Source organism: Antechinus flavipes, chromosome 1 (assembly GCF_016432865.1).
Source record: "Antechinus flavipes isolate AdamAnt ecotype Samford, QLD, Australia chromosome 1, AdamAnt_v2, whole genome shotgun sequence".
Classification (NCBI taxonomy): domain Eukaryota; kingdom Metazoa; phylum Chordata; class Mammalia; order Dasyuromorphia; family Dasyuridae; genus Antechinus; species Antechinus flavipes.
In genome coordinates, this window is record NC_067398.1 from 322886850 (window position 1) to 322904642 (window position 17793).

Here is a 17793-nt window from a genome sequence, read left to right on the forward strand (position 1 = left end):
GGGAGGAGGAGGGAAGGGAGGAGGGAGAGGAGGAAGGAGTGGGGTGTGTGTGTATGTGTGTGAGTGTGTTTGCGCGCGAGCCTGGGGTGGGTGGGAAAGGGATCCCGGCGGGTGTCATCTCGGATACAGGGGGGCACTGGGGGAGTAGTGTCAGGCGGAGAAGGGGAAAAGGGTGCGCTCTGGTGTCTGTGCCATCGCCGGCTGCTGCTTCTGCTTCTGCTGCCGCCGCCACCGCCGCAGCCGCGCCGCTGCCCTAGTGGATGTTTCTATGTTGCTCGGTGCATGATTTAAAAGAGGAGGAGTTGGATCTAGCTAGTGACAGAGGCAGGAGATAGAGGGGGTGGGGGGTGGGGGGGAGGTTGTTGTATTTTTTGAGGGGGGTGCGTGTTTGAGAGAGGCCAAGGGGAGCGGGCCTTTCCCCCTATCTTCCTTGCGCCTCTCCAACCTCCCTTCCACCCCGGGTGGAGAGCTCCGCTTCTGTGTCCGGGCCCCGCTGCCGGGATCAGGCTTCGCTGGGCGTGCAGTGGGTGGCTTCAGGAGTCTCCCACCTTCCCCTCCCCTTCCCACCCTACCTTACCCCAGGCCCCCCCCTCCCCTTCCCTTTCCCCCTCCCACCCCTAGTCCCTCTTCCCACACCCAGCCCAGGGGTTAGTAGCCGCCGCGGCCCGCGGCGGTGAGTGAGAAAGGAGCGCGCGCGCGCGTGTGTTTTCTGGGGGTACTGGGGGGTTGTGTCTGAAGCAGTTAGGAAGAATGACTCTGGAGTCCATCATGGCGTGCTGCCTGAGCGAAGAAGCCAAAGAAGCCCGGAGGATTAACGATGAAATCGAGAGGCAGCTCCGCCGGGACAAGCGGGACGCACGCCGGGAGCTCAAGCTGCTGCTGTTGGGTAAGTGGGAGAGCCGCCTCCCCTCGCTCCCCGACTACTTCCCTTCCTTTGCCCCATCCACCTCGGCTCCCTCCGCCTCTCTTCTCCTCCCCCTTCTTTCACCCTCGGGTCAACTGCCCTCAGCACCCCCAACTGCTGATGTGCTCACCAAGTACCCCTCCCCCAGCACCCAAAACACACACTCACATACACCACCACCACCACTACCACCACCACCACCACCACCACCACCACCACACCACACGCGCGCACACACGCACACACACACGCACATACACGCGCGCGCGCACGGTGCCCTTATGAAGCGTATCTTTCCATATGCATACCCTACGCCCCCCATGTCCCTTCACCCTCCACCTTAAAAGCTACCCTGGTGTATGTGCCAGTGCATATGCAAACACAAGGGCTATGCATTGTGTAAGCGTGTGTATCAGATGTGGACATAGTGCAAATGAAAGTCGTATCAAGGCAAGGGAGGGGGCAGGGCATGTGGATTTGGGGATGAGAGAGGGGGAGTGAGAAATAGGGAATCAACTCCCAGTTTCTTTGCTTGAGCTCCGTGGGAGCGTGCTATTTCCGTTAGGATAACTAGAGTCGGGAAAATGTGTGTTCGCGCACATATATCGCATATACTGTGGATCATGTTTTATGTAGCTTTCTATATATACATTGATGTACAGACATTACCTATGGATGATAGCACAGCTCTTTCTTGGATGCATGTATTAGGAATGTATTTTAGGGTGTAGGGTGAGAGAAACGGTGGACTTTAGAAGGTTTGATGTGGTGACATGGAGGAAGGGTGTTGGTGGTGGCTCTTGGAAGCTAGGGCAAAGGAGGCTTAAAGTGAGATGTGAAAAAGAGGCGGCAAATGTTGTAAAAGAAGTGAAATTCTGTTGCAACCTAGCGACTAGAGCAAGAGCAAGAAAGATGAGAGGAGCTTCTTAGAGAAGCTTTGGTGGCCAGCTTCCTCAGCTGAACTGCTCCTTCAAAAGGAAAGAAAGGCTTCGTTCGGATCGGGATGTTGGGGATTGTGGTGGTGAGAGTAGTAGAGATTGTAGATGTTAGGGGAGTTTTAGTTTCATGTGACAACCCACAAGAAGGTACTAGCTTAGGATCAAAAATCAACCACTCAGCTACATCTATGGAGCTGAATAGTGACCTATTGTGTGCCTGAAAATGACAGTGATTTAACACCTTTGGAACTGGCCCATTTGGGCCAGAAATAAAATGGGCAGAGTGTAGGACAATTTCCCATCAACCAGGGGAAAAAGTCAATCTTCAAATTTTGCTCTATTAGGAGGATTGTAAGAAAATGTCCTTTCTGAGATAGGAATCCATATTGATGCTTTCTTTGGACAGTTTTTTAAGGACTTTAAAAATCAGATCAGTTTTCACATATAGTAGTGTGGCATAATTAGTAATTACAGTGATAGGAAAAGTATAGGGCTTTGGAATAATAGGCCTGAAAAATGTCTGCCCTAGTGATATAGATACTTGTAATGTTGGAAATACATTACATAAAATTTTGTGTTGGACAAAGAATGATGTTATTCAAGAGTCTAAGAAACATACATATTCTTATCTCGAACATTCTATCTTTTGTTACAAGAAGCTATTTTGCTATTGTAGCTTTATTGTTTATCTGTTGGGTCAATTAAAGAGGAGGAACAAAATAGAATAATGGCAGAAAGATACAAATGGTTAGTTATACATGTTGTGAAGAAGCAAGCAGAACACGTGATTCACTTTGGAACACGATTAGACAGATTGGCACATGCTTAGAGGGAATGGAAGGCAGAGGAACTAAAGGAAAAGATGTTAATGTAATAAAATGATATGGTAATAAAATGGGTTGCAGAAACCAATACTCTATGATGAAGACTATAATGAGTTAAATCAAAGCCTACTTTTTTAATAGCTGAAATTGCACAAATGTGTAGATGAGATTTTCTTCACAATGAGGAAGAATGGGGAGAAAATGTCTCTTGTAGAGGGGCATAATTAGAAAGCATAAATATGTCATATTGAGCTCTTTTGTTTCAAAAAGTATATTTTTTCCCTGACCTGCATTCTTCCTTGAGCTGTTCTGTTTATGATTTGAACAGCAGGTTCCAAGGTTTCTAACCCTTACCCTACATAGTGCAACAAATGTTTCAGTGGTTGGGCTTCTTAGGAGTTTGGAGCTGAGAGAAGACTGTCAAATGGCCTCAGAAGCTGAATAAGATTTTGTTTACTTGTAAATATGTATTTTATATTTATTTGAATAAGCTTGTTTTATTTTTAAATGAAAATTAGTGGTGGCTTTCTAGGGGAGGCATAGGAACAATCCACATATACCGTAGTTTCCTGGGTTAGAGGATCTGGGGAACATCTTGCTGTTATTCTCTTGATCCCTCCTTTCCATCTCAAATAGTTCAGTTATTAGATTTCCCTTCCACTTATTAAAAATCTCCTCCTTCCAATTAAAACTAGTGGTATAACCTGAAATTAAAGTTTAATTTTTAAAATCAACCTAGCTTAAAGATTGCTGTATTGTGGACATAACCCTATAAAGTAGGAGAATTGTCAAGTGATTTTAGCTGCATATATCATTCATGATTTGTGTAACATAAACACCCTAAAATAGTATACTGCTTTGTTCTGTGTGATAAATGTGTATTTTTCATACTGACAAACCAATCCATAATGAGATTATTATGATTTTCAGGTTAAAGATGAAAATTTTGAGTCTGTCTTAGAGTTGCTAGGAGAGACTGGGGAAGTAGAGGGGTGTGTGTGTGTGTGTGTGTGTGTGTGTGTGTGTGTGTGTGTTGAGGGGGAGGGATAATGTGCTTTTGGTTTATGGAAAACCTGATGGGTTTTTCTATAAAATGAATGTTTATTCCCTCTTTCACTATTGGACATACGCTGGAGTATCTACTACATGCAGGACTCTCTTCTACTATTTGAGACTATAAGAAATTGTACATCACTGCTTAGATGTAAATGCTTATGGAGACTAATTTATACTATAAAGTGTTAAGAGATGGGAAAATATCCCATAGTATCAGAGTAAAAATGCTTTCTTAAAATAAATTCCTAAGTGGCATTAAAGATGAACATTTTACTTAAAGCCATGAGGCAATAGAGGGCTTGCTTTGTCTTTTCAAGGTGATTTTGTGGTTACTTGAAATTGTGTGGACTTACACCTTTTAAATTTTAACTATTGGTTTTAGGAGCTAATGATTAGAAATAACAAAAGGGAAATTGTGGTTACCTCTCTAATAAACCGGACTTGTAAAATTTGGGATATTTTGGCTCAAATTCAGCTTTACCATAAATGGGTCCTGGGTTGGATGATACTTGAGAAGTACTTCGAATACTTATTTTTTATTGTTTATTAAAATAATCCCACTAATCCCCCCACTTAATGATATAACATTTTAACTTTTATTCTTTTTTCTTTATTTTATATAACTCTGTGATTCCTCTTTTTTACCCCCCCTTTTTTTTTGATGATGCTGATATTTATTCTCCCCACCTTTTTATGAGAACTTTCTGTTTGTGTGCTGTATGAACCACAGAGAATGCTTTAATTTGCCCTTATTGTATGTTTTGGGGTATTTACTATATGTAAATTACATAATGTTTGCTTCTTTAATTATTCTCTCAAAGGAGGTATATTTTTATCTGACTGTACATGAGCCAATCCCTTTTGATGGTCCAAGGGTAAATTAAGAATACAACTTCAGATGCCTAAGTTAATAAATGATATTTACTCAGAAATCTGATTTAGTTATATTTCTGGTTTCTAAATGGAAATCTGGTCTTCATCTATTTTCTAATTCTTAAATCCTGATAGCTCCTATTCTTCAGATGCTGGATCATTGATAAAGACTGTGATTTGGCAAAACTTTTTTTTTTTTTTTTTTTTTTTTTTTAGTAATGGTCTTTTATTTTTAAATTTCTAACAAATGAAAAAATACAAAATTCTAAGATTCATGGCTTGTAAATCAGCCAATTTTAGGAAACCTAATATAGACCTTAATCTTCTCAGATAATTGAGATCTGATTGCAAGATCTAACATTTTAGAATGATGTGGATTTGTGACTTTCCCGTCATTGCAAACCAAAGAATGGATTATGATAAAACAACATTGTTATTTTCATCTGTGATATGTAAAATCTTGATTCCTTTTTTGTACTCTGCAATTGTTGCAAGCAATTTATTAGAAAAGCATGTCAAGATTATAAGTACTAATACAAAATAGTATATTACATTTGGAAAAGTGTACATTATCATGTTATGTTTTTTGGAAATGGTAACAGTCATGCTTAAGATATAAACATTACAAGGAAATAATAAGCCTTTGACATTTCCTGATTATTTATATCTTGCAATTAAATAACTAAAACTTATTTCTTTTTTGATGGCTCTTTTTTCTGTCCCATTATAATAATACAATATAGTATACAAAAATTATACTGATAATATAAAGATAAAAATAAGGAGATAAAAATTCTCCTTAATGGTCACAAATAAAATTGTTCTCTGGTAGTCAACCAGAAAAAGATAAAAAAAACAAAACAACTAGAATGTATAGATACAAATTTTGGGCAATTGTTAATAGTAAAACAACAATAACAACAATCACAACTACAACCACAACCATCATCACAACAATCTATAATTCAAGATGTTTTTATATGGCTATTTAGTGAGATATCAATTTAATTCATTTCAGTTCAGCATGTTCAACAAACATTAATGTCTATTATATGCTAGTCACTGTGCTCCATACTGAAATGTATTCCACTCTGGAGAAGCAATGTGCATATACAGATAAATAGAAAAATACGTATAAATCGAATACCAAGTAATCTCAGGTACATGCAACAAAGGCATAGCCCTGATAGATGTCAGAATAAAAAGGTATATTTAGACATGGTTAAATAATTTTAGACTCATTTATCAAAATAAATAAGTCAAGAATGGATGGGAGTTTTTTGGTTTATTTTATCTAGATGGTGTAATTTTTATCTAATTAAAAGTATAGAAATAACCATCAGACAAATCCAGTGTGAAACCCCTGTTGCCACAACAATGTGGTGTTAATGAGGTACCATTGGAGACCCAATCCTCAAAAATCTAATGGTGGCGGTTTTTTTTGTTTTGTTTTATTTTGGTTTTGGCAAAAAACCCAACAACTTCAACTTGTAAAATGTAGACGTATCTCTAAAAATTAGAGTTTTATTCTGAATAAATTTCCTCTTTTCTGTAATACAATGTTTATAACTGGCTATAAATAAATTAAAAGAAATTTAAGTATCCCTCATAAAAATAAAAGCTGGAACTCTACAGAGCCATTGTTGTGAAGTTTTGTATTAAAACATATAGACACATTGTCTACATTACTTCTGTCAGATAACTGTTCTTCCATTCCCATTTTACAGTTGTTCTGTCATATGGGTTCTTCTACACAAATTAAATCCTTATTGAACAGTCCCTCGTGCCCCTAAATAAAATGTTTTGAGGTGAATTGGCATTACAAATTAGAATAAGAATAGTTCAGTACTACACAATTTAATATAAAGCAGTTCTCTAGTTTTTTTTCCTTAGACACACCACTGTTTTCCCTAAGAACATTGTTCACTTTTTAAAGGTGAGATGTCTACAGTCTATGTATGATGACAAATATTTTCTGAGTTGAAAATCAGGACACCTGGTATGATAAATGAGATTCTTTTAGCTAAGTCTAGTCCAAAAGATACTTTTCTTAAAATTGGCACTGTCCTAGAAAACCAGGGATGTATAGTTGCCATAAGTACTACTTGGGCTCTGATTTTTATTGTAATGTCAATTTTTTTTTTTTCCTGTGGCTCAGAAAGTAATCATCTCATTTATGAGTAGATGGGCAGCACTTTGTTAGGGAAAATGGGGAACATTTTTTTTTCCCATGATGATCTAAGTTTTAATCCTGTTAAATTCCTTTCATATGTTGCCAAAGAAAGTTTTTTTTTTTTTTTTTTCCTTATTGGAGCATTCATATTCTTCTCTTAGCATGTGGTTGGGCCCTTCCCATTCATCTTAATAAGGTCCAGAGGTATTTTATGTAGAGATCAAAATGGACATCTTAGAGGAAAGGTGAGAAATCATTTTAAGAAGATTAAGACAGAGACACAAAGCTTGTAGCAACAGTTTGTTGCCATTGGGCTCTCCACCCACAAGATGAATCCTATCACAGAATTTTTAACAAGCTAAAGGTCTCGTTTCCTAGCAGATGGGGGAGGGCAGTGACAATTTTGTGGATGAAAACTATAATGGCTCTTAAGCAAATGAGATCTCTGCAAAATACATCCTAGAAAAGTGTGAAATGGTGTTATAAGGTAAAATGTGTGATTGCTGGTAATTAACTCTGCTGCAATAACCGAATACTGTAAACAGTGAATATTTTCTGTTACCCTGCTGAATGGAATAGCATTAGAGAAAGATCTATTCTCAGACTCAAACACTATTGCAAGTGAACAGCTGTTACAAATAAAATTATAGGAAGTTTTTAATCAGTCACCTTTTATTTGGTATACTGTTTATAATTAGGATACCTGCATGACAGGCCAATAAATAAAGACCAGTGTCCATCAGGAACTGCATAGAAAAAGAGAATTGAGTATATTTGTAGGAGATTAACAAATATCAAGCAGCCTTGTACATATATTTGCCCAACAATTTTATATGTGTGTGTGTGTGTGTGTGTGTGTGTATGTGTGTGTGTAGGTATGTATTCCAATTTCTTTAAGCTTGAGAATTGAGATATATTTCTTGTTCCTTGAGTTTTATTTTAGAAACTAATCCAAAATTCTGAAGCTTAAATTTTAGGGAAAGAATTTAGAACAAAATTAATGTTTATTAAACATGAATGTGAAGAGGTAGTGTAATATAATGGTTAAAGTTCTGGGCTTAGAGTCAAGAAGATCTAAATTCAAATCTGTTGGTAATTATTAGCTGTGTAATTCTGGACAGTCCCTTAACTCCTATCTATAGTAAGAAATACTCTAGGATTCATGTGGTGCAATAAGAAGATCTCAATTCTCAAATAGACCTAAGTTAAAATACATTCGCTACTATTTATTGATCTGTATGATCTTGGGCCTTAGTTTCTTCACATGAAAAATGAGATGAGAGAGTAGGTTATGTCTAAAAACCATTTTAGTTCTTCATCCTTTTCGGATCCTTTCCAGCCAGTCAGAGATAGATAGGGTGAAATCAAGTAGTGGGACAGGTGTAATTTATAGTTTGGGGAAAGTTGAAGCTCATAAGAATTTCAACTTCCCATAACTGTGGTGCTTCCTGCCTGGGCCACTCATTCAATACTTAGCAGCTTGAATTGTTTGATTAAAACAAAAAGTCATATTCTGTTTCACTAACTAAATTGTCATTTTATGGCAAGTTTGCCTGCTGGTTTTTTGAATCTTTCCTCCCTTTCCATGCTCCCCCCACTATACTTACCATAGCAGATATCTGCCTAATACATATTTATTGATTGATAAGAGTCCAAAAAAGATTTTCAATGTCAGCAACTGTGATAAAAGATCATTTTTTGGTGTTGATCACAAGCCCTGACTCCCTCTGCTAGTAATAATTCTCAGATAAAGTGATTGTAAACCTTTAATTTAAAAGTTTTGCTTTCTACTATTTACTTGCCATCTTTAAGGGTGACTTTTGGCTGATGATGTTGAAAAATTATATTTCTTTTTATTTTCTGATTATTTTTTTTTCACATTGAAGGTTTTTTCCTTCCCCATAAGTTGGTTTTGGGGTTGACTCTGCCAATTTGAGTAATGTTTGAAAAAGACAACATTTCTGTGGTCCAGTGTTTGCTTGTGATTCATTCTCTATTGAGAATGGAATTCATTTGAATATTTGTGTTGTTGTTGGTTTAAAAACTAAAAAGCATTTTGGTCATCCGGATGAATGTAAAGCCTCTCTTTCTCAATGTCGCTCTGTCGCTTTCTGTCTCTGTCAGTTTTTTTTCTTACACACATGTACAAACACATAGAATACTCTGTAGAAGAGAATTCCATGCACCTTTATTACAGGATTAATCTCAGATTGTAAATAATTTGAAAGGGAACAATTGTTTCAAGGAAGTGTGTAGCGGGTAGTGCAGTTGGGAGCAAAAGTGTTATTAATGTCATTATATTCAAGATATTTCACAGAAGGGAACAATAATTGAATCACAAATTAAAGAAAAAGAGCTACAGTGAGACTTTTTGATTCTCATGTGGAAAATGAACACTGATGCTTAGTAGTGTATTCATAAATACTTATAGGAGGTGGCCTTGCACATTTTTTTCCTTAGAAAACTGAAATTCTGATGAATAATTTCACTTCTCCTACTTTTAACTACTTCTGATAATCTTTACTGTTCAAATTCAATTCATTATAGTTCTGCAAACATACATTCAGTGCTTAGTATAGTCTAGGTACTATTTTAGGTCCTTTAGGATATAAAGACAAAACACAAGATTCCCTGAACTCAAGAAGCTCTGTGTGTGTGTGTGTGTGTGTGTGTGTGTGTGTGTGTGTGTGTGTGTGTGTGTGTTTTGGAGGGAGAGCAAAAAGGGAAGGTATGAATAAAACAGGTATAGGTAAATGATAAATATATAAAAAGCTATATAATGTAATTTTAATAGAATGCTAAAAATCAGTGTTATAAAAATTACTTAATCAAAAGTTGTATAGAATTACAATTTTTAAAAATTTCCTTTCTTAACATTTTCTAACTTAAACCAATTTAAAATGTAAAAAAAAAAAAAAAGATTTTTTTCTTACCTTTTAATTCTGTTAGTAGAATAAGAGGTTGTCATTGTGTAATTTTGTTTTTATTGTTCCCCCCCTTCCCCTTTTTAATCTCTAATACTCAGCACAAGGTTTGGTACATAGTAAGCATTTAATAAATACTTATTGACAGGAGAACATTGGACACAATAACAGCAGTACTGTGCAATCAATGATCAGCTATGATAAACATAGCTCTTCTCAGAAATGCAGTGATTCAAAGCAGTTCCAAAAAATTCGTGATAGAAAATGCTATCCATGTTTAGAGAGAACTATGGAGTCTGAATAATATTATTTTCACTTTTAAAAAATTTGGTTTTTATTTCTCATGGTTTTTCCCATTTGTTCTGAGTCTTTTCACAACATGACTAATAAGGAAATGTATTTAACATGATTGTATATGTATAAAGGATATTGGCTTGCTTGCTATCTAGGGGAGGGAAGGGAAGAGAGGAGGGAGAGAGAAAAATTCCGAACTCAAAAATCTTACAAAAATGAATGTTGAAAACTATCTTTACATGTAATTGAAAAAAGTAAATGAAAAAAAAAAAAAAAAAGCTTGTTGATTGAGGGACTGTCACTATGTGAATGAAGTAAAGATTGAAATAAAGTGTCATTTTAATCCCTAGAGCTGCTGAAGGGTTTTTTATGAACCACAAAACTTTATTCTTTTTCTTTTTTAACCAGAACAAAAGTTGATGGTGCCCTTTCCTGGGAATCCCACCCATGAAATACTTTCATTGTATTATAATGTATTTAAATGACTAGATTAGTTATGACCACAAGACTTAAGCAAGTGTTTAGTGACATTTTTAAGACTTTCTAATTCCTATATTTTCTAAGTATTTAGGGAACTTCCAAATTGATATTGTTGTCAAGTATCATGTGATTATGATTTTGTAAGAAGGGAAGTAGGGTGATTAAATATATTAAAAGAAAGGGACTTGTGATATGTGTTTAGGTACTTATATTAATAGAACCAAAGCCTACATAAAACAATCCCAATGTATGTTTTTTATTCTCTTTATTAATATAAGCTTACCTCATCTAAATGTTCTTAATTTTTTTCAGATAAATATGTTAAATGAAGCAATGGGACAGTTGTTTTCATAGACAGTTGATTAAAAACATAGAGGATTTTCATGTTCTTAAGGTAGAGTTTAGTTATACTGTATTAAGGATGTTATTGTAAAATAGCATTGAACAGTTTCTGGGAATTTCTGTTTACAATAATTAAACCCTTTCATAGAAAAATTGTACAGTACAGTGTACAGTGGTTTATTCTAGAAGACATCAATCTCCTTTACTACTCTGGTTGGCAGTAGACAGAGTAGTTGAGTTGGATCAATCTTTAATAAGATAATCTGCAAATGGAGCTTAGTATCATAAGGTTATATCTATAAGCTTTTCTCTTCTCCTCCCTTTGCCTTCGACCACTTTATCCCCTTTCACTTTTTTGTGTGTGAAATGATATATTTTAATTTTTATAAACGTAATTGTTGTATTCTAAAATTGGGGAACACCAAACACAGATATTTCACTAAACAAGAGCATTATATATGTAACTATAAAGCCTTATTATGTCCATTTGTATTTTTAAAAGAATATTATAAATCCAATAGTTAGTTAAAAACTAGTCTAGTTGTTTATCTTCCTTATGACTTCATTTTGTTTTTTACTATGTATTTAAAAATTTTCTTCAAGGGCACTCTTTAAAAAAATTACTATTATTTGTTATTAAGGTCATTATGCTTCTTCTATTCCTCAATTGTCTCAACTCCTATTACGTAAAAATTCCTAACTGAGAATGAATAAATAAACATAGTCAAGCAAAATATATCTACACATGGCCATGCCTGAAAATGTATATCTCATTTTGTGCTTCTGTTACATCCCTTTTTCTATCATAAATCAAGCTTTATCATTGATGTTTAGGAATCATAATGATTTCATTGATCCAAAAAAAGTTTTTCTTCACAGTGTTATAATAGTCATATACATTTTCTTCCTGATTTTGCTTTCCTCATTCTAGATTGTAAGTTTTCCCAAGTTTCTCTGAATTTGTTATATTCATATAACATTTTTTTTTTTTTTTGGTTCAGCCATTCCCTATGTATGAGTATTCCTTTAGTTTCCAGTTCTTAGTCACCACACAAAACCATTTTTCTGTATCTCCTAAAGAGATATCCTAAAGATATATGCTTAAAGAATGTGCGATGATCAACTATGAAAGACTTGGTTCTTCTCAGTGGTTCAGTGCTCCAAAGTAATCCCAATAGACTTTGGACAGAAAGTGCCATCTGCATCTAGAAAAAAGAACTAAGGAGGCTGAATGTAAATCAACACATGCTATGTTCGCTACTTTTTTCTTTTTTCTTTTTTTTTTTTTTAATCTCTCCCATAGTTTTTCCCTTTTGCTTTGCTTTTTTTCTCCCAACATGATTCATAAAGTAATGTGTATTAAAAATAAATAAATTTACTATCTGGGATAAAAAGTATGTGCAGTTAAGTGGCTTTTTGTTTATTACAAATTGATTGAACCAGTCCAGAATTGGCTGGACCAATTATAGTTTCTTCAATACTCCATTAGTGTGCTTGTTCTCTCACTTCTCTTCCAACAATTGTAATTTTTCAGTTTTTGCAATTATTGCCTATTTGATTGGTGTCAATTGGAACATCAGAGTTTATAAGATTTGCATTTCTTTTATTAATAGTAATTTGCCACATTTTTCATGTAGCTTAATAGCAACATGAATAGCTTCACTTTCCCCTCTTCACTTCCTGTTTGTATACTATTTGGGCAATGACTTAAGTTCTTATATATTTGAATCATTCAGATATCGCAGCTTTATGAAAGAAACTTACTTTAAAGGTTTCTCTCCCCACCCCACTCCCCACACTTTTTCCTAGTAAACTATTTATTTCCCTTCTATTTCCAATTGTCTTGATTTTGTTTATGCTAATTTTTTCAATTTTATATAGTCAAAATTTTATTTCCTCCCTCTCTTCTTCCCTCCCTCTCTTCTTTCCTTCCTTCTTTCATCACATTTTTGATCCAGGATTTTCTCTTTGTGTTCATGGTTTTAAAAGCTAGGTCCTTTCTGATTTTTCATATTTGTTTATCTAGAATCTGTGTCTATTTGGAGCTTATTATGTTATATGGCATGAGTTGTTTGTGTAAACCTAATTTCTAATAGATTTGCTTTTTAATTCTTCCAGTATTTTTTTAAGATCAAAAAGTGAGTTTTTACTTCTTTATTCACACATAGTAGTGCGTGTTTGTGAGGAGGGTGGTGGTTGTATTTTTGGATTTGTTAAATACTATACTATTATGTTTCCTTGCTTTTGTGTGTTCACACCTAATCTGTTCTACTGGTCAACTTTTCTATTTTTTAACCAAATACCAAATAGTTTGTAGTATAGTTTGAAATACAATATGGAGAGACTCCTTCCTCTACATTAAAATACACACACACACACACACACACACACACACACACACATTTATTTCCCTTTAGATGCTTGATAGTCTGTTCTTCTAGATTAAGTTTTAAATTTTTTTCTAGGTTTATGAAGTAATGCTGTTAGTTTGATTGGTATGGCACTAAATAAGTAAATTTATTTGGGTAGTTTTGTAATTTTTAATAATATTGATATATCGCAATTATTTAGGTTTTTTTTTTTTAATTTCCATAAAGTGTTTTGTAGTTGTAATCATGTAATCATTTATTGCTTTGGTAGATAGATTTACAAATATTTTATGCATTTCTTTTTCTTTCTGCTGCTTTTAGTGATAATATATAGAAGAGGTGATGATTTATGTGGGTCAACTTTATATCCTGCTACACTCCTGAAATTATTGTTTAATATTATTTCTTAGTTGAATCTTCAGACTTCTTTATAATTCTATAATTTATCATATAATGTACAAAATACAATAATTTTATTTCTTTTATGCTATTCCTTCAGTTTCTTTTTCTTGACTTATTATGGCTAGCATGTTCAGAATTATATCTAATAATAATGATGGCTTTAACCCTGATCTTATGGGAAAGGTCCCTGGCATTTATCCTTTACAGATTGCTAACTCGATTTTCAGTAGCTGCTATTTACCATTTTTTGGAAAGTTCCATTTATTCCTATTATTTTTGGTGTTTTTAATAATAAAGGGTATTGCATATTATCAAAAGCTTTTTCTTCATGTATTGATATCATCATGTTTTTTAAACTTATTATGAATGTGATCCATTATGTTAGTTAAAAAAATATATTGGACTAGGCCTGCATTTCTGATATAATTCACATCTGGTCATAGCACATAAACTTTTAAATATATTGCTATATGATGTCTTTATCAATGTTTTCTTCAAAATTTTTGTATCATTATTCTTTAGGGTTATTGCCCTATATTTTCCTTTCTCAGCTTTGTATCTACTTAACTTAGGTATTAATACTATCTATGTAGAAGAATTTGGTAAAATCCCCTCTTTTGCAGTTTTTGGATAATATTGGATTTGATTGTTTCTATGAATATTTGCTAGAATTCATTTATAAATCCCTCTGCTCCTTTTTACCCCCTCCCCCCCAATCATTTTTGGCTTATTCATTTTGTCTTCCCAGATTGCATTCCTCAAATGAGCTAGATTTTGTTCTTTTATTTGAGGCATTTTATATTTTTACTGGTCAATTTTGTTGGCATTATTATTGGGCAAATGAGTTTCAAACAATTTTCTTTTTTGGGGGGCTGTAATTTTTTTTCATTTTTTATTTTGGCAATGTAGTTTTCCTGCTTAAAAATGACATTAGCTAATAGCTCAGTAGTCCCATTTGCTTTATTTATATTTATATATTATTTTATATATTATAAAACTCCAAGCCCTTATCTTATGTATCAGTTAATTTGTCCAATTCATTTTGTTTTGTTCTGTTTTCATTTGTTTTTGCTATCAGTTTTATTAATCTATTTTAATTTTTTCAAATTTCTATTTCAGTGTTTAGTTGATGTTTTAAAATTTGTTGTTTTTCCATTTAATAATAATATTACGTAATAATATAATATCATAATGATAAAAATTATAATTCTATTTAATCCATACCTTATTCATTGATTTGTTCTTTCTCTCTTATGTTGATGAAAAATTTTGGAGATAAATGTTTTTCCTTAAAAACTGTTTTGGCTATATGTTTTGATATATTGTCAGGTAGTTGCCATTATTTTGATGAAATTATCTAATTTTCTATGATTTGAGCCACCTGTTCTTTAGGATTAAATTATTTAACCCTCATTTAAATTTGAATTCTTCTTCAAAGATTCTTTATTAATTCTACTTTTTATTTCATTGTCAGCAAAGGATGTCATTAATACTCCTAATTTTTGCATTTTTAATTCTTTTTTAGGGGGAGGTGAGTCTGAGTATATGTTAAGATGAGTACATCTGTTAAGATGCCTTGTAATAATGAATAATATGTATATTCCTTTTCTATTCAGTAATTGTCGATATCCATCAACTCTAATTTTTCTAAAATTCCATTATAGTTCTTGTTCTCTTGCGGGGAGGGGTAGATTGATCTAGGTCTGAAATGGCTTCTTTGAATACTCCAACTATTATAATTTTGATATCATTTCTCTCTGTAATTCAATTAAAAGTACCTAAAAGCTATATCATTTGGTGTGTAAATATCTACATCTCTATACAATTATTCATGTTATTTTATAGTCTATGATATCATTAAGCATAGATAATTTGTTTTTAAATTTCTTTTAAACATTTAAATCATGACTGTTTTTATTGTTACCTTGTCTAAACTCATGATTCCAGCACTGCTTTTTAAAAAAGCTTATTTGAACCATAAGCAATTATGCTCCAATTCCTTTTTAAATGCTGTGAGTCTTTATATTTGTATTTTATCTTTTTTTTTCCTTTGTAGGCAATTAGGGTTAAGTGACATGTCCAAGGTCATACAACTAGTCTGTGTCTGAGGCTATATTTGAATTCAGGTTCTTCTCCAGGGTTAGTGTTCTATTCTTTGCACCACTCGACTGTCCTGAATCTTTAGGTTTTTAAAATCTTTCTTATAAATAATATGTTAGACTCTACTTTCTAATCCACTTTATTATACTTTTCCATTTTGTTGTTGAGTCCATCTCATTTGCATTAATGGTTATGATTTTTAATTGTGTATTTATCTCCATCATATGCTTTAATAGCTTTTTCCTCCCTTGTCCCATCCCCATCTCTATCATGACTCTTTATAAATAAGAAGGTGAAGAAGGAATATAATAAACATTAGTGATCTGTAATTGAAGTGATCTGCTTCTACATCATTTTCTCTCCATTATTTCTCCCTTTCAGGTACCAAACATTGGGTCTTTTAATTTCTTCTTTTTAATCCTTTCTTTATAATCTACTCTCTGAAACTGAAGTATGTTTTGTTTGTGACTTCCCTCCCAGACTTTTACTTCCTAAACAAGCCTTTCTTTCTCACTTTTTTTGGTCCTTATTTTTCTGTTGAATTTAATATATTCTAAACTAAACTTGTCTCTATGTGTGCATGTATGTGTATGTGTTTGCACAAGCATATGTATTCCATCCCATTTTGTCTGGTTTAGCTGAGTGAGTTTCATATAATGCCTACCCTTCTATTCTCTATATTTGTATATTTTTTCTTCTCACATTTCAATATTCTGAGAAATTTCATTCCTTATTTCTTATTTATTCCCCATTCATGCCTTTATTGTGTCATTTCTTAGTGTAATTATTTTCTCTTCTATAAATTCTTTCTTTCTGTCTGCTTGCAATATTTTTTCCTTTGTCCTAGAAACTCAGGATTTTGACTGTTGCAGTCCAGGATGTTATCACCTTTCAGATGTGACCAGTGGATTATTTCTATTTCATCATTTGGTTGTACTAGATGTAGGCACTTTTTGTTTGCAATTTCTTGAATTACAGCATCCAGGTTTTTTGTATCTTCATTATTTCCAGTGATTTTGAAGATTTTTAAAGTTATTTGTCCTTGATCTTTTAGCAGGTAAATTATTTTTGAGAGAAAATATCTTATATTTTCTTAATTTATTTCAGTCTTGTTCCTATTATCATCTCATGGAGTATTTGATCATTATTTGATTTCTAAATTCCATTCTAATGAATTTTTCTATATACTATTATGAACTGTTTATTCTTTCCTCAGCGCTTATTTTATTTATCCCTTCCTTCATTTCTTTCAGATACACTCACAGTCCTTGGGATTACGTCATGCTTTTTTCTTTCAATTCTTTGTACTTGTTGTGGAAGTCTCTTTTTCTGGATTAGGCAATTTTAGTTCTAGAATATTTATTAATAACTGGCTTTTCCTTTTTGCTAATATCCCAAACTTTACCCTTGATGTCTAACTTTGTGGTTGGGCCAGGCTCCACTTCCTCACACATTCTTGCATGGGGTGGTCCTATGTATTCCTGACCAGTATTATCTGAGCTCCTCCCACTTTTACTATCCCTAGAATATCTACTCAGCATGTGGCCCTTTTCCAAGATCACCTCGATTATCCAGATTCAAAGTGCTATTTTCGTTTGGTGGAGCTTCTCAGGTCAGATTTCTGTAGACCTTAAGTCCCTTTGGTTAGATTGTTACCAGTCCCATTTCCACATCTATGGACAGAGCATTATGGGTTTCTGATTCTATTAAGGTTTTCCTTTTCAAACTCTATGGGTCATGGAAGTTGTTTTAAATATATGCTATAGCATTTCATTTTTCTTCTTTCTTCTAATTGATATTAATTTTGATCTTTACTCTGAAAAGCCATTTGGTCATTGATATAAAGACCATGTCTCAAAAATTGTTAATCAAACATTTACTCCTTCTGACCTACAGATTCAGAACTTATAGGTTCTTAGTGTTTCTTGATCCTTAGGAGTAAATCAGGTCAGACTGCTGCAGACTTTTAGCCTTTCTTTGGGAATTGCTTTCTTTCTCTTCTTTTTGGCTCTAGGTCCACAATCAGAGATATGTGGGTTTCCAGAACTCTTGGGACTTCCTTATCTGCTCACTCTGATTTTCTACCCTTCAAAAGCTATAGAACACTGTGGACC

At 34.0% G+C, this 17793-nt stretch overlaps 1 protein-coding gene across 1 annotated transcript in view; it reads left to right on the forward strand.

Annotated features, from left to right (window-relative positions):
- Positions 1-367: 367 nt before the first annotated feature.
- LOC127541331 (guanine nucleotide-binding protein G(q) subunit alpha) overlaps positions 368-17793 on the forward strand; it is a 394715-nt gene continuing 377289 nt past the window's right edge. The window contains exon 1 of the mRNA XM_051966618.1: positions 368-886. Within this exon, the coding sequence (XP_051822578.1) occupies positions 751-886 (136 nt within the window). The 5' untranslated portion in view covers positions 368-750. The remainder of the gene's footprint in view (positions 887-17793) is intronic.